The sequence below is a fragment of the Pteronotus mesoamericanus genome, unplaced genomic scaffold (genome assembly GCF_021234165.1).
Source record: "Pteronotus mesoamericanus isolate MK-2021 breed Mesoamerican mustached bat unplaced genomic scaffold, CSHL_Meso_final contig_68, whole genome shotgun sequence".
NCBI classification, from domain to species: domain Eukaryota; kingdom Metazoa; phylum Chordata; class Mammalia; order Chiroptera; family Mormoopidae; genus Pteronotus; species Pteronotus mesoamericanus.
Window position 1 is genome coordinate 31,522,929 of NW_026555234.1, and position 15,664 is coordinate 31,538,592.

A 15,664-nucleotide genomic window follows, 5' to 3' on the forward strand; every position below is an offset into this window, starting at 1 on the left:
CTCCGTGTTAATTATTATAGTGCCTATGATTATCAACATTTTAACATTCTCAAAGTCTTTTATATACTTCAAAAATAAAGTTTTGTTTTCCTGTTTTTTTGTTTATTATTAGTAAATCAAAGAGGTAGGAGTCTAATAGGTATAAAATAAAAGCCACTCAATTGGCTACAAAACCACTTGTGTAATTGATTTGGAGCTTAAGGGTAAGAGAGGAGTGACTGGTGGGTATAGATAACATGTATGTGTAAAAAAAAACAAAACAAAACCATAACCTTCCAGAATATTTTCTTTATTTTTTAACTTTCTGCTTTCTTCTGCTTCCCCCCATTCAAATATTAGACCTTTTATGCTGCTTTTTGTTTTTAAAGATTTTCTTACCTTTTCTCTCTTATATTCCATATCTATCTTCCATTTTTTGAGAGATTTCTTCAGCCTTACAGCCCTTGTATTTTTTCATTTCTGTTGTTATATTTTAATAGCCAAGAAGACTTCTTTTCAGTATTTAACTGTAGCATCCTATTCTTGTTCATGCAAACAGTGATAAAATATCTCCCCCGCGCCCCCATTCTTTCAAAAGATACTAATAGGGTGTTTTTTTCCCTACATAGTCTGTTTTCTTCAAGTTGATGTTTTAAGTTTGTTGTTTTTGGTTTCTGACTTTGACTTTTCTCAAATGTTTGCTAATTATTTGCCATTCAGTCATGGGAGAAGCCACCAAAAAGGTGATTGGAAGCTCTCTGTGCATATGAATAGAACTGGCTGACTGCCAGCTCTACCTTAGTTCTAAGCTTTTTTTCACAGCCTCTGATGTCAGTATCTTTATGTTTTTAAACTTGTGTGTGTGTGTGAGAGAGAGAGAGAGAGAGAGAGAGAGAGAAAATCTGACTTTTTTCAGAGAAGACATTCAGTATCTTACCTAGAGGATTTATACTTGACTGATTTGAATGTTGCCAATTCCTGAACTTTTGGGATCCTGCCATGAAAATTAATTGTCTTTGCTTTGTCATTGCTGATTTAAGATTCAGATTTCTTTGGTCTTCTAAATCTGTTACTATTTTTTCATCCACTTTCAAAGTCCTGAATTTTGTTGCTTTCACGATCTTTGTTCTTGGGGTTGAAACAAAATTGTGACAATTTATGTGGTTTTCTGTTTTGTCTTTTTTTCACCTAAACATTATGTGATAAATGGTTTCCTAGGTTATTAAAGATTTTTGATAAACAACACTTTAAATAGTTGCATAATCCATTATTTTGCTTTGCCACAATTATCAAGTTTCTTTTTAGATATTTTGTTTGTAATGTCAGACTTTTATAAATAATGGTATAAAGGGCAGCTGAAGGAAATTTCACAGAATAATTTAAGTTTTGATACAGTGGTAGCGTAATTTAGCTTCTCAAGTTTATAGCTTTAGTCAACTTTTGTTTGGATATGTAAGGTCTGACATGAATTTGTTTTTAGAAAATCAGTCATGGTGTTGTACAGTCATTTCTTAAAATATTAGACCATGTGAAAAAAATAATCGTATGTCCTGATTAAAGAAATTTTGAATCTGTGTAATCATGAGTGCAACATCTGAAGACAAACAAGTGGATAATGATAATGAAGTTGATTAGGAGGACTGCTGGAAGAGTGAGGGTTTTCAGAGTAAGAAGAAAACTGAGGAAACACAAGCAATTTTTACATGTAAAATGTACCTATCTCCTGATACATTTTCTTCTCTTGTATTTCTTCTCTTCCCTTTTTCTTTTTTTCTTTCCTCTTCTACTTTTCTTCTCTAACCCTTCTCCCTTCTCCTTCCCAATTTTTAATTGAGCATTGACTGCCTGAAAGTATCTCAGGTTGGGTGTGGGGAGGAGGTGAGCATTACAGACATAGATAGACTCTGTGTCTTAGAGTTTATCTGACTTCATGGGAAAGATAGGTATTAATTAGATAATAATACCAAAAATTATAGAAACTCTGTGTCCCGTGAAAAACTTTGAAGGAAAAACTGACATTTAAGGCGGGTCCTAAAGTTAATCAAATAACATAGGATATTGAGCACTTACTTCATGTCAGACTCGGCACTGTTTTTGGCACTTGGGATATAGATTTGAACTGGCCATTGACATGTTTTCAAAGATTCTATGTTGCTGTGGCAGCAAACAGGTTATAACCATACAATAAGTAATTTCAGATAACTATACTAAGAAGAAATTCTATGAAGAAAATATAAAATGATAATATGATAGAGATTGTTCAGGAGTGGTTAGAGAAGACCACTCTAGGAAGACATGTGAACAATATTTGAATGATTGGAAAAAAGGTAGCCATGATACAATCTGGGGAGAGAATATTCCAAATACAAGGAACATCTAGTTCAAAGGCTCTCATAAAGAGGAATTTATATGTTAAAAAAAATAAGAGAAAAGGCCAGTATGACTGGACAGAGTAAAGATAAGTTGGGGAGGAGTAGAGGAGAACAAGATGGGAAAGACACACAGAGCCTATACCATGCAAACTCTTGTAGGCCATTATAAGAAGTTTAGATTTTACTCTGTTTGCATTGGGAAGCTATTAGAGAATTTAGAGCAGGGAGAGACATGAGGTCATTTACACTTTTAATAAGATTGTTTTGGCTCTGTACAGACCATGGATTTTAGACAGGTGAGATGAAAGCAGAAAGACAAGTTAATTTAGTAGGATTATTGAAGTGTGGCAGTGGGTTTGACCTTCTTTCAGGAGAGGACATGATAAGTGCTTGAATTTGATATATATTGTAAAAGTAAAGTCAACATTGGAGATTAATATGTACTGGGTGATTGCTATGATTTTTTTTTCTCAAGCAACTTGGCAGCTGATGGTACCATTTACTTGTGTGAGAAAGAGAGGATCAGTTGGGAGATAGTGGGAAATTAGTAGTTTTTTCTCAGATACTTATTAGACATGTAAGAGTTGAATATAAGTTATTGGAGCTTAGGGGAACAGTTGAGACCACAGTGTCAGCTGAGTATTCCTGACATTCTCAGGAAGAGGGATTCCTTTCTTTTTCTGTGTTCTCATAGCAGCTTTTATTTCAGAGATTTTTTTTTTTATAGCATTTATTGTATTGCTCATTGTTTGGATGTCTGTCTTTTCCCATGATCTGGGATTTTGTATTTGTCTGTGTAGTCTCAGCTTCTGGTACAAATAGATATTTAGTGAATGTTTGAATGAATCATTTTTAGTTACCGTTACCACATTCTGTCAATTTTATCTGTCAAGTGTCTATCAAATCCATTTCTTCTTATCCTCATTTCTTAATGCTGATCTTCATCATTCCTCATTAGGATCAGTGCCTTTTAAATGGATTTTTTTTAAAGGAGCAGAACTTTTTTCCAAATAAAATGTCAATGTTAAACCTTAATTATATTGAGGCACCAGTTAGGGACTGGGTACGGTCGTATTAATAAGAGATCTGACTATAATGGCTCATAGTCAGAGATCTGACTATAATGGTAAATAAGGGTTCCTTTTTTTCACAATGATTATTCAAGAGGTAGATGTTTTCTAGAATTGAATCAGTGGTTTCACTGTGTCAGAGTCAAGGTTTCTGAGATTCTCTTGGCCTTTGCCTCATGGGGAAAGGAGAAGTGCAGAATTTAGTTTGAACAGGGGCAGTAGAATATAAATAGGGCACGGAGTATAGTGAAATGTTGTTCAAGTGCATGGCAGCTTGAACTTTGTTTATATTTAATAAATTCATAAGAATGTTAAGATAGGAAGGTGAGTGTAAAAGCAAGAGTGCATAGGAAGATATTTCATCATTGTAAAGGAGAATGATCAGACCAGAGGATCTGATAGGAGCAGAAAGGATGGACAAATCTGGGAGAAATTGAGTAAGTAAATAGCTGGTTTGAAAGTGAATATAAAGAGGGAGAAGATAAGGAGACAGTTGACTAACTCTCAGTTCGTCGGTATGCAGAACTGGCAAGATGTTGATGATGGTGGGAAAATGGGAGAAATAGTATGAAAATGCAGAAGCAGATCATTAATATTTGTGTCAGAGAAAATCACAGTCTGAATAGAAAATGGTCAGAATGGCTAAGGGTAGTGAATGTAGAAGGGGAAAAAATTCTTCAAAGCATTTCTTGAACTCTGAAACATCGAGTTGTAACCAAGTATCTTAGACTTACATGTGGTTATCTGAGGGAATTGATGACAGTCCTAAAGAGTTAGAGTTTATTGGACTTTTAAGTGACATTAATGTGAAAGTTTTCATTGTTGGGAACACTTTGATCTCATAATCCATCTTTGGTGTCCTTCACATAATGCTATTCTAAAATAGGTTCATTTTATTAAATACTCAGCAATAAAACATTCTCTATATTTAATTTGAAAACAAGTGTTACAAATTTATTTTAATCCCTTCATTGTATTTGTGTGCTCTCTTAAATTAAACAAGCTAATAACCCTTTTTTTTAAGGTACAGCAGGGAAGAACTGGAAATTCAGAGAAGGAAACAGCACTTCCATCTACAAAGGCTGAGTTTACTTCTCCTCCTTCTTTGTTCAAGACTGGACTCCCACCAAGCAGGTTAGTTAGACCATTATAACTGGATTTATTGAAGGCATTTGTATCTTCATCTTATATTAATGTTTTGTGAAGTATAAAAACTCTGAGCTACCAAGAAACTGGAACATTCTACTTTATTTTAGTATAAAATGAATTACTTGTGAAAAACTTGTCTGGGTGCTTTTTCATCTTAAAAAAAAATCTTTCATCTTAAAGTAAGCAAGAAATGAAATATGGTACTACAGTTACATGTGTGTATAGAGACAATTTTACATTCAGGAGAGTTGGTGACAGCAGTGTTCTTGCTGTTTTCTGTGCTTAGTTTTCTTATATAAAGAATTGTTGGACTTCCTTTAATCCAGATCTGTTGGCCTAAAGGTGTTTTACTAATTTTAGTAAAAGAGATTGTAGAAATTTCAGCCTGGGAGATCTTTCATATTAAAACCATTTTTTCTTTCTTTGGTTTGTTGTGATACTATCTAACTTTGAATTCTGCAAGATACCATATGCTGGAAGATATCCTATTAATTTAAATGTAACATAATGGTTAACTTGTTAGCAAAAAAATGGTAAAGGACTAGGTAACACTAGGAGAGTTTGATGTCAGCAGTTTAATCTTGTGTTAGACTTTATTTAAATCAGTTTCTTCTCTGAGCCTGAAATAAGCCAATAACCCAACTATTACTGGTTCTCAGCCATATCATTTACCTTTTGTGTTACATGCTTATATTTATTTTATATAGTTACCTGGTTTTGTTATTCTGCAATTTTGAATTGCTTTAAAAGATTATATTTTATAATATACAAATGCAAGAAGAGACCTTATGTAGTTTAGTCCTGAAATAGATATTCTTGAAACTTTCAGCTAAAATTAAATGTCACAAAGCCATTAAATTTTGACTCTTTCTCATCTTAACAATTATTAGTCATGGGCATTTCCAAATACAATTATTTAGACCTAGTGCAATGTCATAAAATGTTTGGCTAAGCAGTTATGCTAGATGAGGAATATTCTTTAAATATGTAGTGGGTTTTTTTTTAATATTTTAAAAGAGGTCAACTTTCATTCATTGAGTTTATGGTGGTCTATGGTGTAGAGTGATTTTAATAGCTTGGATTCTAGAGCCAGACTCTAAATTCTGGCTCTGTTTACTTACTAGCTTTGTGTCCTTGGACAAATCCCCTAATCTTGTTCTTTCATTTCCTGATCTGTAAAACATAGTAATAATACTTCCCTCACAGGGTAGTTATGTCTATTATATTAAATGGATTAATTTATGTACAGCTTTTTAGAACACTGGGACGTACCTACATAGTAAATAAATACTTTATAGATGTTTGTTATTATCATAATTAAATTAAACTATTTAAAAATCAATAGCAGTTTCTTGTACTTTGCATACTTATCCCCCTCTTTTTTTTTTAAACTTGGGTCAGATTATATAGAGGGCTTTGGCTTTCCTATAAGGGAAATGAATGAGAAGTCATCATCAGAATTTGAACAGAGGAATGAAATAATCTGCTTTAGGTTTTAAAAGTCTCAACTGCTATATTAAGATCAGACTACAGATGTATTAAGAGCAAACACTGGGAGGCCAGTTAAGAGATTTTAACTATTATTTAGGCAAGAGATAATGGTAATTTGGACCAAGGTAGTAATGGTGCAGATGGTGAGGAGTATCCACATACTGGATACACTTCAAAGGGTACAAAACTGTATGTCTTTTATATCTGAAATGGAAAAGACTACAGGAGGGGTGACTTTGGCAGGCAAAAGACTAAGAGTTCAATTTAAGATACAGTAAAACTGAGATGCCTATTAGACATGCAGGTGGAAAATTTGCATAGGAAGTAGATATATGGATCTGAGGGAGTGATGAAAGATATGGGCTGGAGATAGAAATTTGAGAGTGATCAGTATTTAAATAGTATGAAATGAAACTGAATAAGATTACAGAAGAGGTATGTGACAATAGAGAAGTGGTAAGAGGACAGAGTCTTGGGGTACTCTTTGCAGGTAAGGAAAATAAGGATGAGCCAGTAAGACCATCAGTAGAAAAGAGTAACTAGTGAAGATGGAAGAAAACCCCATGTATATCTTGAAAAGGAAGCATTTCAAAGTAGGAAGAATGGTTACCCATCAAATGGTACTGATTGACCAAGAAGAAGACAACTGAGAATGACTTGGATTTTAAAATGCAAAAGTCATTGGTGATCCTGACCAGAAGAATCATTTTTAGTGGTATAAGGTGAAAGTTAAAAAAAGACTTTGGGAAGACTTTGGATTCAAGAGAGAATGGGAGGAGAGGAATTAGAATGTGAAAATACGGATAATTATTTTGGGGATTTTTTTCTTTTTTGAGGAGGGCAAAGATAGTATAGTATCTGGAGGAAATGTGGAATCAGGAGAAAGTGTATTTCAGAATGAAAGAAATTACAGCATATTTGTATACTTAGGAGAATGAATTACTAGAGAGGGGACAGTTGTTAGAGCAGTGACCTTAAGAAGGTCAGGGGAGGGGATGGTAATATGCAAGTGGAGAGTTTAACCTTAGGAAGGGGCATGGACAATTCACTCATAGTAACAGGAGGGAAAGCAGAATATGGTGAAGGTGGGTGGGTGAGTAATGGCAATGAGAACAATTGAAACCTCTCTTCTTCTTGCTTTAATTTTTTTCTCAGCACCAGAAGAATCTGGTGAAAATGAGGATAGTGGAAGGAGGTGTTGAACATTTGAGAAGAGATAGGTCTGAAGTAGTCAATTTAGAGGTGAATAAACTAGGGGAAAGGAGTAGGATTTTAGGCAGTACCTGTAGAGAAATGTGGAGTTAAGAAAGTGCTTTTTTTTTCAAGATGGGAGAAATTACAGCATTTTATATGCTGATTGGAATGAGTTAGTAACGTGAAAAATTGATGACATGGAGAGAAACTATACATTTCGAGCTTTTCTTGAGGTTAATGGCCATGGGTATAAAATAAGTCAGTTTGCTCTCCTGTGTTTCTCTTGCCCTTGTCAAGTATTCATGTGTTTATGAAGAGAAGCTGTGGTTGGATTTAACAGAGGTTGAGGTTATTCCAGACAAACTAGGACAATAGGATAGAGGGACAAGGAAGGTGAGAATGTACTTGAGAGAATGATTGTAATGATGGACCATGGGTGTAAGGAGAGATGGGGGGACAGTGGTGGATAAAGGACAGTAAAAAGGAAGTAAAGAATGATAGAAAAATTAGAAGTTTCACTACTAAAAAAAAAATGGATAATTACCAACACAGCCCCTATGGAAACTTAACCAGCATGTCACTTTTGGATAGTTTCATTAGGAAAGTTTGTTTTCTGGATTCATCTTCACTTGGTCAAAAGGATACTTTTCGGAGATTGTGAAGTATTTCCCTATTTAAATATTTGGTTTTTATTTTTATGGAGATTAGAGAGACATCTTTGAAAGTTAAATTTTATTAACTTTAGGGAGAAGACAGTAGTGTCATTTAAGACAATACAAGCCATAAATTTTGCCAATTATTTCTCCTATGGAAGTTCTTTTCTTTCCATCCTGATTTAGTGTTCAGTCCAGGATCATTTATTACAATTAAGTTTCTTATCTCTTTGTTCTTCTTTAATCTGTGATAGCATCTCTGACATTCTTTGTGTTTGTTGATACTGAATTTTGAAGAGTACATTCCAATCGTTTTGTTGATATTTCTTTGTTATTAGATGCAGGTTGTTTGGGGGGCAGGAATACTGTGTAAGTGATGTTGTGTCCTCAGTGCATCATCCTGGAGGTACATGATGTCACTTTGTCCCATTATTAGTGAGGGAAACTTAATCACTTATTTGTGGTTGTGTCCTTTGGATTTCTGCACTGCAAAGTTATTGTCTTTCCCCTTTGTATTTAATAAGGAACCTAAGGAGACTACATAAATATCCTCTTTCTCTTAGAACTTTCCAGGAATTTTAGTATCCATTGATTTTTGCTTTAATCAGTTATTAAATAATGGCTACAAAATAGTGATTAGCTGTTAATTCTCTTACATTTATTAGTTGGCATTCTACTTAAAAATCGGCTTTCCCTTTCTCCTCACTTATTTATTTGTCAGGCAAACTCATTTTTATTGTATGTGTGAGAGTCTGTGTAGCCTATAAACATGACTTATTTGTGGTATATAAACTATATATATATGATTTATATATACTGTAGTTGATATTCATGCTCAGATTGTTCTAGATTTGGTCCATGGGAGCCTCTTCAAACTGGCTCCCGTGACCTTTTGATATATCCCCATCTTTTTATTTTTTAAGAATCTTTTTTTACTTTCTAGCATGACCAGATATTCTAGGCTTATCTTGTAATTTCCCTGCCCCTTTCCTGGAAGCAGTCATTTCTTGTCACACTGATGCCTTTTAATGGGAATTGGTAATTAGAAACCAAGGTCTTGGCACTAATTATGCTTATTGCTACTGGGGTGTGTATTTGCAGGTCTTTTCCGCATTTAGAGTTTGGGGGGGGAAACAATTTCAATGTGAAATTGCCATATGTACGTTCTCTTCATAAATTTTAATCATGTAATCGTTTCTTTTTCAGTTTGACACCACCAGGTTCTACTTTCCTTTTCCTATTACATACTGCATCACCCTTTTCCACAGTGAAAAAACTTTGTTCCCAAGAACTTCAATATTTCTCATTTGCTTCATTTTATAATACATATAAAATGCATTAGAACTTCTGTACCTACCATTACAAAAATCCTATTAGAGTACAAGATACCTTTGCAATTCTTTTTTTTTTTTTTTATGCTGAGGGTATATAGACAAAGTACTGTGTTTAAAAGTTTCAGAGTGATATTAACCATTTAAAATATAATTTGATTTATTGCTTCCATTTGTATTCAGTATTAGCATTTCTTTTCCTCCATGCTTATTGACATAATTATTTTTTACATACATAAAACATTTAACATAGTTCCAAAGGCAAGGCTATCCAAAAGCATATTCAGATTTGTCGCTCTATCCCCTGTTTCATTCACTCCTTTCAATAACCATTTTCATTTCATTTAGTTTCTGGTTTATTCTTCGTGTGCCTGCGTATGTGTGTGTTTAAAGAGTTAAATTATTTTGACATGAATTTTTATGAAATATTAGTGTAGGTTTTTATGAAACACATGAGAGTGTTACTGGTTACCCTAACAATACTAATACCTATTATTGAAGAATCTAGGAAAAGAAATATCACAATTTTGAATAAGTTTTGTTGAACTGCAGAAATTAATGTCATTAACTCATAAAAGCTCAGAAATTTATTTCTTGATAACATATAACCTGAAGAAAGCCTTTGGTTCTTATCTCTGCATTTTGACTTGGTACCATCTATGTTAGAAAATATTTCTAGAACTATTCTAGAGAGTTAATAAAATGTTGATAACACATCTACATTTATATCCACTAGCTGTCTCAGTATCACAGCAAATTATTTTATGTGACGAACAGAATGCTACTATAGGAACATCATAAAGGATTTTAGGAAAAGTATGTCAAGGAAAAAAAAGAAAACAAAACAAAGGGGGGTCAGAGGCAACAATATGTAAGAAAAAACATAGAAAATTTATCTCGCCAGAAACAGCACCTCTTCTCAGTCTCAGACAAGTACTGCCTCCAGAAAAGCCAATTCAAGCGTTGGGAAGTGGCAGGATCGATATGGGAGGGCCGAATCACCTGATCTAAGGTAAGGCTATTTTTAAACATTGGATACTCCCTGATGTTTAGATCATCAGTGTTGTTTTGTTCTATTAGTAAGATAATAAATTTTTATTAGACTGCCATATTTTTACCCCCTAAATTTTGATTTTTTCAGTATAGTATTTGTGGTTTAAGTTACTTTATAAATCAGGCCTTATCACCTCGTGTCATGCCTCTCATCTCTCTAGCATTTTATAATATAAATTGCATGGAACCATGCTAATGGGTGCTCAGCAAATTTTTCTTTCCCCCTTGCTGCAGGTTTAATTCTTCTTTCCCATATTGCACCCTATTTAAAAATCTATGGATGCTTTTCAGTATTCGTTGAAGAAAATTTAGCTTCTTAGTATTTAGGACCAATAAAATTGTACTCCACTACTGTTTTCCAGTCTTTATATCCCAACTGCAGTGCATGAACCTACCATTTTAGTAAGTGGGTCTACAATGTACAAGAAAAAACATTGAAAATTTATCCTAGGAAGTACTATTTTCCTTATTGTTGCTGTGGGGTGTTTTTTTTTCCCCACTCATGCTCTACCATAGAACTTTGGTTTGTGTTCTAAATCTTACATTTGCAAAGTATACAACCTTGGGTGGGTGTTACAAACTCTCTGAATCTATAAAATGGGAAGAATAATTTTTACCCTAAGGGATGTAGTGAGAAGCCAATATTTGGGTACGAAAGTGCAATTCCAGTAGTAATCGGTCTGAGCAATCATACTTTGCTTGACTTAGAAGTAGAGACTTAAGATACCTTCCTAATTTACCATTTGAAGTTTTTAAACAGTGACAACATACTAGAGGACAGAAGAAGTTTGTTACAGAATTGTAAGCTTCCTGGGCAGCTTGATGTTATATGCTTTTAATTATTTTCATTTATAGACTTCAATTATGTAAATTATGATTAGATATCTTTGACCATAAAATCTAAAAGAAAAGCAGAGGGAGGAAACATCAAAATTTTATTTTCTTGGATTTAGTTTTCTTTGGAGTCTTTACTTTCGATTTCTCAAGAGTAGTAGGAATTTCTAGTCAACTTGCTTTGTTAAGATTTCTTTTTTGAAAAGAATAAGCTTAGTTATTCTCAAAAGTGGGTATTTGTCTCAAAGTCAAAAATATTTTCACTTCTGAAAGGCTATCCAAACTGTAAGTATAGTAATTCATGTAGAAAGAAATACACAGAGGGGGGCAAAAGTAGGTTTACAGTTTTGAGTATGCAAAACAGTTTATTCTTGTATTGTTATTTATTTATTATATTATGTTCCATACAAACAACTGTAAACCTACTTTTGCCCCACCCTGTACTATTTATATTCTAAGAAATGTGTCAATTGCATATGTAGCTTTAACAAGTTATAGAATAAACATTTGCATATATTACTATTATTTTAAAAGTACCGCTTGAATTTTTCATATATTATATAATATTGATTGATCCTGGTTTTTAAAACTAAAATTCTTGAAGAACCAATAGTAATTTCAAGGGTTATTCTAAATAAAGAAAAGTCAGATCTGACAAGTGTGGAGTCTATGAATCTTTTGACCTTTAATATTCCTGTGGAACCTGAAAGTTTAATACCTGTGCTAATAGTATAATTTCTATACAATACTAACTTCATTGTTATAACACATAGTGCATAAAGAAACACTGGAGAGAGATCTATCTATCTATCTATCTATCTATCTATCTATCTATCTTACCTGTCCAACTATGTGGACAGCCTATTTACTGATCCCAAAAGGGCCACACAATAAGAGCTTTCATTTTCATCATGCTGTTGGTAATGAAACAGTAGCTAAGGTCTTTGCATATAAAGAATGACTAAACTTAGACAGCTGTTTCATGGCATAAGTACTAGATTTGGATATTAGGTATGGTTTTGCACATGTGTGAATTTAGAACAGTTTCCTAAAATCTTTAGGCCTCTCTCTCCACATTTGTAAAATAGGGCTAGGCTGTGTTATCTGGAAGCCCTGTTAATCCTGAAATTATTTTATGGCTAGTACCTGGTTTACATGGAAAATGAAATCTGAGAAATTAAGGAACTTGACCAAGTTCATGCCTAATTAAGAGGCAAAGCCAGGGCTGCTTTCCTCTGTTTTCTGCCTTTAATACCTATAGTTCAGACTAGTTGACTTTCATAAACAAAGACATAGAAATACTTTAAAAATCCATTGTTTCCAATGTAATTTTAAACTATATTTGTTTCTTTTGCTAATATTTTAACATCTGGAATTCCTTTCATATCAATCATGTAATGTGGAATATTTTACTTAAAATAGTTGTCTTTCGGTACAGTAGTTTATTTCTTGAAATAAGATGGCTAGTTTACAGGGAAAAGAGTCTCATACCTGAAAGTGATATATTTCAGTGCTTACAATATATAACTCCCTCTCCCCCGCAAAAAAGATGCTTTGGAAAGACAACTCCTCATTCTGATTCTGTGATTAGTCTCACAGAATGTAGGTAGTAGGAAATTTGACACTATACTTTCCACATGTGTTTTATCTTTTTGAAAATTAAAAACAAAAAACCTCTAGATAAAAGCTACTTTTCTCTTTAAAAATGGTACACGCGCACACACACTTTCTTATATATAGTGTAAGATAGAAAAGGAAATTCCAGCTCTTAAGTATTGCTTAAGTCTCTTTGTAATGAGCAATTAAACAATGATTGAGAGCCTTTTCATAAGTTACTATATTTGGGAACCCAGACTTCTTATCTCATGCTTGTTCCTCTTAATTTATATAAAACTGTTTTTCAAACCTCATTTAATAGTGCTCTTCAAGCCAACTGTGTGTGTAACAATGGTATTTTATTAGTGCAAGTTTGTGTTACAAATTCAGATTTATAACTCTTATAAAGCCAATTAGTAGAAGAATAAAGCAGTTTAACACAGAAAATTGAGATTGGTAATATGGATGATTGCTCTACTTACCCTAATGTTCAGTTTATTTCTGCGTTTTTTTCCCCCTCACTTTATAATATCAAATTCTGCTCCTCTTGGGTAATTGGTTGCAGATCCCAGGTTGTTTTGTTAATCTTGTTTATCAGTGTCAGTACTTTTTAACTGATTCAGACTCTTGAAGGAAGAATAGTTAAATTGTTTTCATTGTAGAACCACTGAAGTATTTAAATCTGCTTGCATTCTTATAGACAAGCATAAAACTTATAGTAATAAAAATGGATATTAAATGAACATTAAATCTCAGAGAGACCTTTTCATTTGTTCTTGCACTACATACTATTATGTTTTTATCAAATAATTTACTGGAAAGATGTGCCTATACCTTCATAGCATTTGATTGAGCACTCTGCATGTTTCTCTGTTATGTAGCTTGTAAGACTTTGTGTAACTAGATATATGGAGGCCTTTATTTTATTTTTTAAAAATTCACTGTACAGTATCTTTTTCTATCAATGATGCATTTAAAAATAAAAGTAAACATAAATATGGCAGGCAAAGCTTTATTCCAAACTCTGTATAAAAGTGAGTATACTTGACTGCCCAGTGAACACATTCATGTCTCCCAGTGAGTCAGATTTTAGCATCTTTCCCTTTTAGGCATTAAGGATTTTTGTTTTTTTAAAGTATAGCTTAAAAAGCAAACATTAAATTCAGGCCCCAGAAAATTAGCATAGAAAATACTTCTTGTTGAAGAAGGGAAAGGTTTTGGAGTTGGTCTTAACCTGAGCCTGTATCCTGGTGCTGGCACTTCACTGTACAAAAGAGCCTCTTTTCACATCTGTGAAAGAGAAACTAATTGGTCATAAACTTAACTTGCAGCCTACTTGTGAATTAAATAATTTCTAAGCTTGTGAAAGCACTTACTGGAGGGCATCCAGTAAGTTTTAGCTCCTTTTGAATCTCTGCTCCTATCATAGGCGTTATCAGTCTTTTTAGGTGTAGTACTGAAGAAAATAAATTACATGTCCTGAAGATAGTTATAAATACTGTCATTTTAATTTTGAGCATATATTGCTTTTCTAGACAGATTTTTGGTTGATAAATCTTCGTAAAAAATATACTAAATTTTCTTATAAACTGTGTATACACTATAGAGAAAATTGTTCTTGTGCTTTTGAAAGTAAAAAAATGTATAGAAGCAGTACTGTCCACGCAAAACGAGATCAATATAAAAATATTTCTGTAGTGAATGACATACTTACCTTAATTGTCAGACCTTTATAGGTATGACTATATTAACATGTATTTAATAATAAGGAGTTAAATACTGTTTTTTATCAACCACTTTCATATTTTCTTTCTCTTTTTTCACTCACCCAAGGACATGCTTATTGATCATAGAGAGAGGGGAAAGGATTAGGCAGAGAGAAACTTTGATGTGAGAGTGAAACATTGATTGGTTGCCTCTCACATGCCCCCAAACCCACAATCTGGTTTATGTGCCCTGACTGGGAATCAATCCCGTGACCTTACGGATTATGGGACGATGCTCCAACCAGCTGTGGCACACTGGCCAGGGCTTAAATCTTTTATAGGAAAGAACAAATATAAGTTATTTTCTTGGGTATGTAGTCTTCAACTTTGGCTATATTGGAATTATCTGGGGAGCTTCAAAAATGATTGCTGCTTATGTGAGGAGAGACTCCAATTTAAATAGTCTGGTGTGTACTCAAAGGCGTTAGTATTCTTAAAAGCTCCCCAGTGATTTCGATGTGCAGGCAAAGTTGGGAACCACTGATTTAGAGACTGGATTCTGGATTGACATAAAGATGAAAATCAAATGTTAATTGAACATCTTAGATTTCAAAATAAAATGATAGATTTATCATAGCTATAAGGAGAACTGACATTTCATAACATTTTACAGCCTCACAGAGCCCTTTCTTATATGTAATTCTTAATTGATTAATTTGTAATTGAACATATTGCAATTATATTGGTCTGCAAAACTGTACAGGTTTGAAGTATAGAACTCAACAAAACATCTACACACTGCATTGTGTGTCTGTAGTCACAAGCAAAGTCTCTTTTCATCCCCATTCTGGTCCCTCCCCCTTCCCCAATGACCATCTGCCCCTAACCTCTACTCCCCTTTCCGTCTGGCTAATCACCACACTGTTGTCTGTATCCCTTGTGTTACATATATGTTTTTTGGCTAATCCCTTCATCATCTTTCATCCAGTCCCTCTTCCCGTCTCCTCTGACAGCTGTCAGTCTGCTCAGTGTATCCATGTCAATGTTTCTATTTTGTTTGTCAGTTTTATTTTGTTTGTTAGATTCTACATATAGGTGAGATCATATGGTATTTGTCTTTCTCTAACTGGCTTATTTCACTTAGCATAGTAAATCTCCAGGTCAGTCCATGCTGTTGTAAAAGGTAAATTTTCCTCCTTTTTTATGACCCAGTAGTATTCCATTGTATAGATATAT

General features: G+C 33.6%; 1 protein-coding gene across 23 annotated transcripts in view; it reads left to right on the forward strand.

The window, feature by feature from the left end:
* FIP1L1 (factor interacting with PAPOLA and CPSF1) overlaps nucleotides 1–15,664 on the forward strand; it is a 72,901-nt gene that overhangs the window by 15,777 nt on the left and 41,460 nt on the right. For 9 of the 23 annotated variants that reach the window (XM_054582172.1, XM_054582175.1, XM_054582178.1 and 6 more), the window contains one exon: nucleotides 4,446–4,555. In XM_054582172.1, coding sequence (XP_054438147.1) covers nucleotides 4,446–4,555 — 110 coding nt within the window. Of the gene's footprint in view, nucleotides 1–4,445; nucleotides 4,556–10,143; nucleotides 10,252–15,664 lie in introns of all 23 variants that reach the window. The other 14 variants (XM_054582165.1, XM_054582166.1, XM_054582168.1 and 11 more) reach the window with 3 other exon arrangements.